The 12,281-nt window shown below is 46.7% G+C and overlaps 1 protein-coding gene and 1 non-coding gene across 5 annotated transcripts in view; one reads left to right on the forward strand and one right to left on the reverse strand.

The window, feature by feature from the left end:
• The first annotated feature begins 40 nt into the window (after window positions 1–40).
• LOC144099147 (ubiquitin carboxyl-terminal hydrolase 15-like) overlaps window positions 41–12,281 on the forward strand; it is a 46,379-nt gene continuing 34,138 nt past the window's right edge. For 2 of the 4 annotated variants that reach the window (XM_077632254.1, XM_077632255.1), the window contains exons 1-10: window positions 41–197; window positions 900–1,030; window positions 6,120–6,286; window positions 6,439–6,529; window positions 7,284–7,429; window positions 9,453–9,508; window positions 9,634–9,699; window positions 10,256–10,400; window positions 11,479–11,652; window positions 11,931–12,089. In XM_077632254.1, coding sequence (XP_077488380.1) covers window positions 103–197; window positions 900–1,030; window positions 6,120–6,286; window positions 6,439–6,529; window positions 7,284–7,429; window positions 9,453–9,508; window positions 9,634–9,699; window positions 10,256–10,400; window positions 11,479–11,652; window positions 11,931–12,089 — 1,230 coding nt within the window. In that variant the 5' untranslated portion in view covers window positions 41–102. The remainder of the gene's footprint in view (window positions 198–899; window positions 1,031–6,119; window positions 6,287–6,438; window positions 6,530–7,283; window positions 7,430–9,452; window positions 9,509–9,633; window positions 9,700–10,255; window positions 10,401–11,478; window positions 11,653–11,930; window positions 12,090–12,281) is intronic. The other 2 variants (XM_077632256.1, XM_077632257.1) reach the window with 1 other exon arrangement.
• Window positions 8,296–8,377, reverse strand: TRNAS-GCU (transfer RNA serine (anticodon GCU)). The gene has a single exon. It is a non-coding gene; the product is annotated as a tRNA-Ser (tRNA).

Below are 12,281 nucleotides of genomic sequence, written 5' to 3' on the forward strand. Positions count from 1 at the left end.
TGAAAACGTTTTGTGAAAGTTATTGCACGCGACATCACTTCTCCGCGAGCTCAACGCAAGAATTGCAACGTCACATCGAGGCTCTTCGGTTCTTCTTCGAAAATGGCGGAAGGTGGTTCCCCTGCTCCCGATTTGGAGACACAGCGAAACGAGATTTCAAATTTATTCAAGAAGCCACTGAAGAAGGACGACATATGGTGAGTAGGCAATGAACCCGCCTGTCATTCGGCGCACCCCTTTGCCGATGGGGTCGCAAAAAGGCCGCGGAAACTGCCGTCGTGCCCTACGTAGCGTGCCGGCGAATGAGAGTCCGAGGACGGAGCCGCTGTTCGCCTCACTGTAGCCGAGAGAGATTCGAGTCTCGCGTCATGCGGTCGTCCCGTTCGAGCTGTCCGTCGTGCCAGCTCTGGACGCATGAGGTTAACGCCCAAGGTCGCCAGCTGCTTGCCCGCCAGCTGAAAAAGAAATCCCCTGGCGTCTCTGGCACTTGGCAATTACGCAGCGGCTCGCGTTGGTGCGAGTCCAAGCGTCTCCCCTTTGGGTCCCGTAAGTCATTCACGATTCATTGCCTTGGCCCATGCGTCGGGCCCGAGTCTGACGTGCTGCGACCGGCACGGACCCGGTCCACTCCGCGAGGCGCTCCCGCTAGCCTTATTTGGCAGCTTTTTTTGCATCATTACGGTCGTGCGCTGAGAGCCCGCATTCAATCGCTGCTTTCGAAACGTCGGCGATTCTTCCTTCGGGTCTGTTGGGAACCGCCGAGCCCCCACCTTCGGTCGTTGCCGCCAGCCGCGGCGGAGCTGGGCGTAGGTTTGATCGCTTTGTGGCCGCGTGCGATCGTGTGCCGTGGCGAGCTGGACTGGTCCATGATAACGCCGCGAATGCCCCGTCGATTGCAGGTACATGATTGACAAGAAGTGGTTCAACCAGTGGAAGAGGTACGTCGGCTACGACTCATGGGAGACGTCCAATAACATCGGAGAACAGACGACGCACCCGGGGCCGATCGACAATGCACCGTTACTGAAAGGTCAGTGCGGCGGGTACGCGCGCTTTGGAGCTGGTCGCTGCTCACTGACAGGCGCAGCGATTGTTCCCTAGGACGGAGCGCGCGGTGTCACTGCGTATTTGACAACGGAGGCCGACATTCTGGTGGTGCCGCTGCTGTTCTCGCAATGTCACAGGTGCAGCTCCAGTTGCAATATGACGCGCACATTCAGACCGAGATCATTACTTGTTACATAAAGGGGAATGCAAACTGGAAATTGTTCTAAACCGCCATGCCAACAAGTGTGTGTCAAGCATGTTTGCACAAAGCAGTAAGAGAGGAACACAAATTGAGATAACATGTTTTTTTGTATTTGTATCCAAGTCGTGTTTCTCAATTTTAGCGGTATACATGTATGCATAGTTACTTATTTTTTCAGTGGATGGTTTGGATGGACATCAGGTTGCTTTTTATGTGCTTGTAATTGTACTTTTTTTTGTAACTAGAGATAAACTGTTTATCAACACTAACTGTAATGACTGGCTGGGTAGGTGCAGCTTTCCTGATTATATGCTTTGAGTTAATAAGAGGTGTAGCAGTCATAGTATTTGCTCTATGTTGCTCCGTTTGAGTAATTGGCACATGAGTGATCTGCATGTGTGACATTCAGATGCGTGAATCATACCCACATGCTTATGTCACGCGAAGCACACTGCTGTAATATTTCATCTGTCAGCCAGTGCTGTACTGTGTGTACCTGTGTATCGTTTTAAGGTGTTAAGGGCACTGTATTTAGGAGCACTGTCAATGCTTCCATTACCTAACTCGTTGCATTGTGTTCAGCAGTTCGTGACCCAACACTTCTGCCAGTTCTTTTGAGTAGGCACATTGCAGCATGTACAGTACTCACGGATTGAAATAGGACATTCGGAGCGCGTTCATGGAGCGCCGCCCGTAGACGCTCATGGAACCAAGGTGGTGCATTGTGGTATGGCGTGAGAGGGAGAACATCTACAAAGCAGAATTGTTCCTTCCAGTAGCCAATCAGCCGGCCTGTGGTTTACCACATGCCTGCGTGGCACTGCAAGGCTAGCGCTCCGAATGTCCTATTTCAATCCGTGAGTACTGTACACAACCATCAGTCTCAGTAAGGTGCAGAGTGTCTTTATGGATTAAACGTGTAAATTGAACGTTGTGGATTGCATTTAGTTACCTAGTTGCTTTATTGGAGCAGTACAGTCTTTATTCTTGCTAGTCTTTTTTTCATGTCCCTGTTTGTTTGTCCTTTCTTGTTTGTGGTCTGGTGCAGTGATTCAGTTTTTGTTGTGGAGTAATGCTGTTTGGATATGTAGTAAAGGAGTTGCGCTCCTGCCGGTGCTCTAAAGCTTTGAATGCCGGCCACACATTTGTGCTGTGCGCATATTTTGTTGCTGCATAGTGCAGTGAGCACAAAGCTGAGCTGGTGCTTTCTTTCTCAGTGCAGGAGTTGGTTGCATTGGGAAGGCCTCCAGCAGTTGAGCTTTAGACACTTTCGTATTGCAGAAAACACGCTTTTGCTGTATCATAATCGTTGTTGCTTGTTTAGTTTATGAAGTCCAAGGCAGTGCCTTGTTGCCCTCTCAAATGCTGTGTGCTTTATTATGTTATTCTGCACTTCCTCTTTCAAAACGGTTTACAGCTTTACGCATCTCTCGAACACAGGCAGGAAGCGGGTGTGTGTGTTGAGTGTTTCAAGATTAGATAAGGTTTTTTTCTGCACTTGTTGATGGGACATTTTGCCCTAGGGCAGCAACATGTTTTGCAGTGGCTTCACATTGCTAATCGAAATTTTTTAAAGCACGCATGGCTTTTTTTTCTAAAGGCTAAACCTGGTCTTCAGTTTATTTCAGGCACAGTTTTAACTCTTTCTTTTTTGTTCATTTTGGGGGCGAGCATATGTGGCAAGAAAAATGACTGCACTGTACAACAGGGTGTCTACTGATTGTGGGTTGCACTGGGCAATGCTGCCATTTCGTGTTTGGGGGGGAAGAAGCAACAGGAAGAGTCAGGCAAAACATTATGCATCATGTTGCATTCTGTGGAGGTATGTAAGCATAAAACAACTGAATAGTGGTGTGCATCTGCCTAGCTAGCTGATGTCCATCCAATCGAGATCATTTTTATGGATTGCTAGGAATAAAAATTCATAAGCAAGATAATTTTGCTTAAGTTACACAAAGAAGCACTGGCTCATATTTTCCGTTCCCTTACCACAGTACTCGCTGCTGATGCCATGTGCATGTTCATGGAAATTGGCAAATTGGTTAGGATTTTCGGTTGTGTGTCATTTCCAACTAGGGGTGCTCATGCATTGCATTACTATTGAGTGCTGGTTTTGTTCCTCCGCCATGGAGTTGCATAAGACATATCTTTCACTAGGTTCTCTAAGAGCTGAAATGTTACCTTTAAGAATACAAGGCATTGCTAATAGAAGCAACAATCCGTGGGGAGGGAGGTGGCAGAATTGAGAGCTGTAGCCAGCTCCTCCTTTTTTTGGCATGTTTTTGTATCACGGCAGTTATTTCTGACAAGTCACCAGGTTTATGGAAATTTCCCTGTTATATTATCATATTGCTTTGTGAGGCTCCATAGTGTCTACCGTGAAGCTTCAAGGGGTGAAATCTTGTGCAATAATTTGCTAACTTGTGAACAAATGGCTGTTCACAATGGTATGCGGTTGTACAAGTCCACCGCGTGTGAAAAACTCGAGGTATATGTCACTTGTCTATTGCTTTTCATTGGGACCAAGGTGCAGGAATGTTGATTGACGCTAATGATTGTCATATTTAAGTGGGAGCATATGTTCTACGGTAGTGTATATCATGCATGAGAGATGACAGGGTTTAAACAGCGGATAAAACTACACTGGTAACTAGACTGTCTTAATTGCTTTGTGCAAGTGCGCCCAGATTGCTCTTGGAAGATTAGCGAATGCTTAAATGTGATGCCCCGGTACCGAAGTCCTAATCAGATAGAAACGCAGGATGACCAAATGAAAAGATGTTGCTTTTTGGACATATTGATGCTATACAGGGCTGCTCAGTGCGTTGTGACTCTACTGCTTGAATTTGGGTCCAAAAGACTAAAGAAGTGACAGAGCAGCATGTGGCAGCTGACTGCCTTAACCCATCAGATTTTCAGCTAGGCCTTCTGATAGGTAGTTGTCACAAACAAGTGCCATGCCTAAGCAGACAAGTATGGTGGGTCCAGAAAGACAAAATTGTCGCAGTGAAAACTGAAAGTATTGAAGTTAAAGTTTTCTTATATTCAGGTCATTGTTGCACTAAATGATGCCAGTGGCACAACACTGCCATCTTTATGCTGTTTGGATGGGCTGAGGCACTAGAAAGCACATAGCAAAATGTTTTTTTTATTGACACTGCGCACCGCCGCGGTGGCTCAGTGGTTATGGCGCTCGGCTACTGATCCGGAGTTCCCGGGTTCGAACCCGACCGCGGCGGCTGCGTTTTTATGGAGGAAAAACGCTAAGGCGCCCGTGTGCTGTGTGCTGTGCGATGTCAGTGCACCCCAGGTGGTCTAAATTATTCCGGAGCCCTCCACTACGGCACCTCTCTCTCTTCCTTTCTTCTTTCACTCTCTCCCTTATCCCTTCCCTTACGGTGCGCGGTTCAGGTGTCCAATGATATATGAGACAGATACCCCGCCATGTGCGGTTCAGGTGTCCAATGATATATGAGACAGATACCGCGCCATTTCCTTTCCCCAAAAACCAATTATTATATTGACACTGCTGACATTGCAAACACATTGTTTTAGCATGCTTAGCCATTGTAGGCACATTTTACCACCTCATTGCATCCAAAGTAATCATATAAAAACAGTCTAAATTATGCATTTTGTGCAGTAAATGGAGGGACCGTTCGTGTGTTACCCCTGATTGTACTGGTATATAATGCATTCCACGGTATTATTGTTCTCTTTAACGTGGCTGAGCAGTCTCCGTGCATTGACACTCTGCTGTAATTTAATGAAATTAGTTTTTGGTCTGACAATTATTTTAGGCTTAAGTTTTCCCCAGGCTTTATTGGTTACATGATTGACATTTTTTCCTATGGCTGACCGCTCAGTATTTTTCCTGCATGAGCTTTCATGAAGTCATTTCTGGAAACAATGACTGATGTCTTGTGGGGTCAAGGGCTGCTCTCATTGTCATGGTGCAGGTGCACCTGGGTATCTGTAAAATCTTGGCTTGAACTTGCATAGTCGACCTTCCTGCCTTTCCGTTCATCTTTCTCTCTCTCTCTTGCCTTGAACAAGTCATCTCTTCTTCATTCATTCTAGTTGCTCTGCCCTTGTGCATTGCTTCCATTTACCGAATTCACTCATGGGGTAGTCACTGGTCTGCGTAAAAGGTGCCCACCATGGAGAAATTTGCAACACATGAACTTTTGCTAACCAATTGGTGCTGTGTGTGGTGGTAGGTATTGCCTTGCACTAAAGCATCAGTGGTAACAAAAAGAAGGAAAGCTGTGTGTCTACATTAGTTTCCCAGGAGGAAATGTACTTAACCATTACTAACAGTGGCACCAGGATACACTCAAAGTGAAATCTGTAATGGCATTAGGCCTGTTTCCAAACATCCCGGTTTTCCTTCCATACGCAACTGAAACATATTTAGAGTGCAAGCTTAACAGTGGACAAGAGGCACTGAGAACATACCACACAGCCTTTCTAGTGCTTTCTGTGCCTTTCATTCATTGTTAAACACTGCAAAAAAATTTGCATTCGAAAGAACACCTAGCTCAACTAGAAAACCTAGAACTAGAAAAACTAGCTCAAGGCAGAATACTACAGCTGAAAACATAGGCACCTTGTTGTGAATGGAAAGTGACATGTGGGGTCTTCTAGCTTTTTGTGCTATGTGGTGTTGTAAACTGGAAGTGTGCATATGAGATGCTCATGGTTGGCTAGGTGTGTTCCTCGGCAGTTAGCCCATCCATGTGTTGTGCACCAGGGGTATTGTCAGCCGAGTGTTGGGATGGCAGGGCGTTGCCATGAGCTTGAAATTCAAGGCTATGAGGCCTCAGTGTGGCTTAATTAGGCACACCTCTTGTCATCGTCCACCTCGCAGAAGACAACAGCGGGGACATCAAGGACCACCTGATTGAAGACCTGGACTACCTGCTTCTCTCAAATGAGGCATGGGACAAGATGCTGGCCTGGTACGGCCTCATGCCAGGCCAGGCTCCCCTTCCACGCAAAGTCATCGAGGTGGGCCTCTTCGTCAAGACCTGCAAGGTGAGGAGATGTGTGCGTCATTTCTCGTTAGTGCCAAAGTGGAGTAGTTTTCAGCCAAGGGAGTATTCACTTATTAGTATCCATCTAAGTGCAGTCATACAGCCACAAGTAGTGGTTAAAAAGCTTCACTGAATGTCTCTTTCCCAATGCAGGTGGAAGTGTACCCATTAGAATTCAAACTGTGCACAAATTCAAACATGGATCAGTATGTGACACGGAGGTTCAGCAAAGTTGACTCAATAGGTGAGTGAGCTTTTCTTCGTTTTTTCTTGTGTGTTTGGTGTAGTAGGCATGGCATCACCTGCTGCCTGCCTCTGCCAACTTCCTTGTACCCACCAAATTTTCTGCTTTCATTTGACCAGGTATTGTTTCTGTGGCGTCTTCCTAATGGTGTACTTCTCACTGTGGGTGCAACTTTTAGTGTGGTCTTTGCAAGTTACAGTTCAGCATCTGTGCACCTGTGTGGGCATTTGGTTTGCTTGTCGTTTCTCCTGGAGTGCTACTTTCCTTGCTCCTGTTCAGTTTCTGCTTTGCATGTGCGGCATGTTTATATTTATAACATCCTGTTGGCATGGGTCCCAAACAGGAAGAGGAAAACAGTTACAAATAATAGCTGAAAAGAAATGCTGCACAAAAGCACAAGGAAACAAAACATGAACACTCTTGACAGTGAATGCGTTGTTGCCAAACATTCTGGTATATGTCTGATGGATTGTAGTATATAAGCTGATGAGTTATTCCAGCCATTGGTAGCTTGTGGGGAAAAAAGTACCTAACTGAAAATAATCTAGTTAGAGAGACTGTCATAATTGCAAGGCCACACTAAGCAGATGTGCTTTTGACGAGGGATCCCAGACGGGTTTGTCTTTTATTTAAAAGTAATATTCCATTTCAGCGCCTGCTTTTGCTAGGTTGGGAATTAGGCGTGTTACGTTCAAGTGTGTTTATGGCACTTACCAGTTGGTCTTGCCTTCTGTGTTTTGTTGTCACTGCACAGGCCAGGTAGAAAAGGACACGCGTGCTGCCTTCAAAGTGCCACCAGAGAAGGAGACGCGGCTTTGGAGCCGGTGTAGCAGCAACACATACGAGCACCTGCCTGACCGGTCACGCACAATCCAGGATGTAGGTCTCTACCCCGGTCAGGTAAGAAGCAGTGTTCAAAAACAAAGAGGGGTGATGCTTAGCAGTTCTTGTGCTTGTCTTGACGAGAGAGGACTAACCAAGGTGTGCAGCAAAACAAGCAAGAAATTCCCTTCCCCTGCTTGCGTTCTAGAACGTAGGGTGCAAAGGTAGAACAACTGTTGTCTGAGCACATTTACTGTATTTACTCGCATAATGAATCTACCTTTTATGACAGTTTGGTGATGCCTTCATTAGTGTGAAGCACCTCTCAGCTAGCGTGCTTTCTCACTTGCATTGCTGCTGAAAGCGCTGCTGGATGCAGCCATGCCTTCATTTTAATGTGTGATTAATTGTGCTGATGGTGTACTGGATTTACACCTTTTATGAAAAATGGTGCCTGGTTACAGAGCTTTGCCTCCTGATGGAAATGCAGGCTAGGCTCAGGCACCCTAAGTACTGCGCTACCTGTCTGCTGTTGTCAGCACGCTGGCCGGTGGCGCATTGACGCAGAAAGTGTGCTTTCAGCCAGGGTGCACCCATTCTTGCCTCTAGCGCAGCAGGCAACCATTGTGATATTTGTGTTGTCCTTCCTCTCGTACGATGGCTCAGCCAATCGTTTAAAACAGCACTTACACGTGTGGCACGTGGTTGTCAGTGTCCTCTGCTGGCAACACTTGCATGTGGTAGCAGTTCTAGCCGGATTCTGAGCAGAATGTGTCACTAGCCTTGTTGTACCATGTGTCATGGACCATCAGCTATTGTCCGGATTAGGTGTATTAAGGCGAAAGCCTTTCTTCCGTCATCAGTGTATGCAAGACCTGTCCACAGGAAACGTGTACAAGAAGTGTCTGCTCCACCTGTCAATCAAATAACTGAAAGAGAAATTTCGACGAGGATGAGATTCGAACTCATGCAGGCAGAGTCCAATGGATTAGCAGTCCATAGCCTTAACTACTCGGCCACCTAGTCTGACGAAACTAGGGTGTTTTAGAAGGCATGTGTCGTAACTTCAAACTGAATATAGCGAACACATCAGATATAACGAAGGTGCAGTATATCGTAACTTGAAACCTGATATAATGAACGTACCGGATATAACAAAGGTGTATGTGTAAGCTTGAAACAGAAACTAATTCGAGAAGAGTGAGGTGATCGTGTTGAGCTAAAGAGCTTAAGACTTAAGCTCAAAAGGACTTCGCCTTGATGCACGTAAGGTGCCTTAAGTGCTCCCCTGAATTTTTTTTTTTTTTTTCCATTGTGTCATTCAAAGCATCGATTATTTTGACTTGCTTGTATATTTAATGTGCAGTGACATGAGCTGATGCCCTCCTTATCAATGCTGAATTGTCTCCTGGCAATGCAGTTTTCGTATGAATGCTTGCAGCATGAACAGGGGGGGTGCAGTTATAACACAAGGGGGGATAAAAAAAATTAATGGATGCACACCGGGTGCTTTTGTTATGCGACTGCATTCGTTATGCAGTCAGCAGCATTTGCAGCTGTGACTGTCAAGCCACAGGTAGTGGCGGCGAGTTGCAAAGCGTCTCTGTCTATTGTTGCATGGGGCTTCACAGTTTGTCATGAATTGTATAGCTTCTCCTGGTGGGCTAACCCTTGGTGATGAACAGATGGGCATGTCACTCTTAGTTTGACAGCTTCCAGGGATGCTCCGCTACTTGTTCCTGAGTTGTTTTTTTTTTTTTTGGGGTGGGGGGGGGGGCTTTGTTATTTTTTTTTCTGAAAACCATGTCAGTTGAATTTAAGTAGTGTAATAGTGGCAGTAAGTGTGCCAGCCACTGTCATTCCTTTTTGGCAGTGACGTGATCTACGTCCTCTAATCTTCCTGCTTAACCACCTGTGCTTAAAAGACGTAAATTCAGCTTTTTTGCTGCATTTATGCTCGCATCTTCTCAGATGTTTTAAATGGAGGGCAGCTACTTTTTTTCTTTTACAAAGTTGCGACGACTCACCTCTTGTTTATGGGCCAGCGTACAACCAGAAGCCGTTGCAGTCTACAGTGTGTTCTGTTTGCGCTAATTCCTAGGTTCTTCTGCTCGAAGAGCGGAACGATGATGGCTCGTGGCCAAGGCAAGTGAAAAGGTGTGTGTGCAGCTCTGCTTTTTTCCTCACTTCCGTCGTGCTCTCTCTTTGTTCTGTGTGTTCTGGCAAGTTGCATTCTAGTGCGAAGATGATCAAAATTGCCCTCTCCCTCTCTTTTGTTGCAGCGGCAAGTCTTACACAAACAACAGAGCATCGGAACATAAAACTTACGGGGCATCGGGGAACACAATGTATGTTGCTGAAATGTTAAAGCATGCTGTAGTTGCCACATAGTCGTTATTTCTCTGTGTGTAAACTGTGCATGTTTACTTAAGAAGTATAGTACATGTGGGAAGAAGAGTTGTTCTAACCATTTGAACCTGTTTTCTTGTGGGCTAGCAGCCAGATACTTGTAGAGGGGGTCTTGCTGTAGATCTGTTCTACTTTTGTCACATTTGTGATTCAAGCAGTGCATGTGGAATTTTTTTCCGGCTTGCGTTGGAAGTGCATAGTTTAGAGAAAAGGCTGCATAGTTTAGAGAAAGAGTTTAGAGAAAAGGCTGTGAAATGTGGAGTGAGGAAGAGTGTCATTAGCTAGCAGCTAAAGATATTGTGGTACCCCATGTGTTACACCAGTGTGAAAAGCGTGCGTGAAGCTATGACAAATACTTTTTGATTTCCACAAAAGTTCTCATTCAGAGGGTAAGCATGCCAGGTGCCCTTGTCAGTACCGTTGGTAGTGTTTTCGAATGCGCTAATCTCTCCCCCCCCCCCCCCCCCCCTTTGTCCCTCTTTCCCACTCTTTCAGTGCCACCAGGAGCTACAGTGCTGTAAGTAGCACATATGGTAACTACAGCGGCAACTACAGCTACGACCTTCAGGGGAGCAACACGCCGGGCCTCTGCGGGCTGGGAAACTTGGGCAACACCTGCTTCATGAATGCTGCCCTGCAGGTGAGGGGGAAAGCTGCTTCTGTCCCTTGAAAGTTCCGTAGAATCTCTGTGATGCGAATCTCACATGGTCAAGAAAGAATCTGTATCATTGAAATTTTGTATCATCCACACGAGCAAAGTTCATATACAGAAGCATTGAAAATGCATTCACACAGATCTGTTTACAGTTGACGGGATTTATTCACGGCCGTGCGGCCACAGCTTGCTATCTGCGGTACATGCAGTGCGACTTTGAATCGCGACGCCAGCGATGTGCGGGCCGCGCACCGCGGCTCACTGCTCGTGGTGCGTGCTGCACGATTTGTGATCACGGCTTCGGTGATATGCAAACAGTACTTATTGCTCGAGTGTGTGGTCATGGCTCGCACATTCATATCACCCGTAGTGGTGTGGGAGAGAGTTTGGAGCATCCGAAATTCCGCACGTTGTACACAATGCACTCCGGCTTGGGAATTTTACGAATTATCACTGGGATCATATCCCCGAGATTCTACTGTGTGCAGTGCATGATGATTCCCTTGGCATAACTCTCCCCTCTCTGCTGCCTTTGATTTGGTCAAATGTTGCGGCCTTGGTGTCGCTTCTGGGCCATAGCTCAATGGGCCATAGCTGTCTTGGTCAGGGGCCACCTTAGACTAGCGGCCTTTCTATAAGCCTTTACGCATGGACTGCATCAAATTCTTGCACATAGCCACATAGCCTGCATAGATCATACAAGCTGGCAAATAGGGCAGTTTGTTGACTTGTCTGAAGCCTGTCTCTGCACGTTGTCACTGAATTGATGAACCTGTTGTGTTTTCATTGCAGAAGGCAAAGCGGAAACCTATGCATCTGCCTGCTTAGCTAGCTAGGTGTAGAGTTTGCATAGCCAAACCACCTCATATGCGAGATAGTGCCGAAGTAATTTATCTGCAGTCCTCATTAGCATATGCTATCTTCATATTTGCAGGGTACACCAGGATTGCCTTTTCGTGGCTGATCTGTTTTATTTGGTTGGAAACTTCTTCTGTCTGCTCACTTCTGTTAGTTCTTGTGCAGCCATTGGCTTTAAGTAAGAATCGTTTCTTTACCTGTGCAGTGCATGAGCAACACCCCCCCGCTGACGGAGTACTTCATGAAGGACCGGTACCTTGCGGAGTTGAACGACAGCAACCCTCTGGGCATGCGGGGCGAGATCGCCAAGTCCTATGCTGACCTTATCAAGGTCATGTGGTCGGGCAACTGTGCAAGCGTCATCCCTAGGCCGTTTAAGGTGTGTATGCTTCGTATGCTTTCCCTCTTTTTATTTTTGTTGTGGGCTGCTGAGAGCACAGCTGTGGTAAGCATTACTGATGAATTAGTGCATGAATTACAATGTCAAGCTAGCTGCTTTGAGATACTACGAGCTGAAGTAGTCAGCCTGTTGTTCTGCTGATCATGCACTAGCAAATGCACATGCGGTTGTTGTACTTGATAAGTGGAGACGCATGCATGTGCAGTTGGATGGATGATCAGTGAATGAGGTGGTCCGGTCTCCTCCCTTCCCGGCAGATGGCAGTCGGCCGGTTTGCCCCCCAGTTCTCCGGCTTCCAGCAGCAGGATTGCCAAGAGCTGATGGCCTTCCTCTTGGACGGCCTGCATGAGGATCTCAACCGGGTCATCAACAAACCGTACATTGAGCTCAGGGACTACAACGGGCAGCCTGACGAGGTGAGGAGAGCGTCTTCCAAAAGATAGGGACATGGCCACAGTGCTTTATGTGGTTTCCATGTGCCAGACTGCCGTTCATCTGGACACGCCCTCTGCTTACCACATGGGAGTTTTGTCCTCTCGCTCCTGTGTTGTTCAAAGAGGGCACATTGAACTGTCCAGGCCAGCCTCATCCCAAGGCACTGCTAATAC

The sequence above is a fragment of the Amblyomma americanum genome, chromosome 7 (assembly GCF_052857255.1).
Source record: "Amblyomma americanum isolate KBUSLIRL-KWMA chromosome 7, ASM5285725v1, whole genome shotgun sequence".
Classification (NCBI taxonomy): domain Eukaryota; kingdom Metazoa; phylum Arthropoda; class Arachnida; order Ixodida; family Ixodidae; genus Amblyomma; species Amblyomma americanum.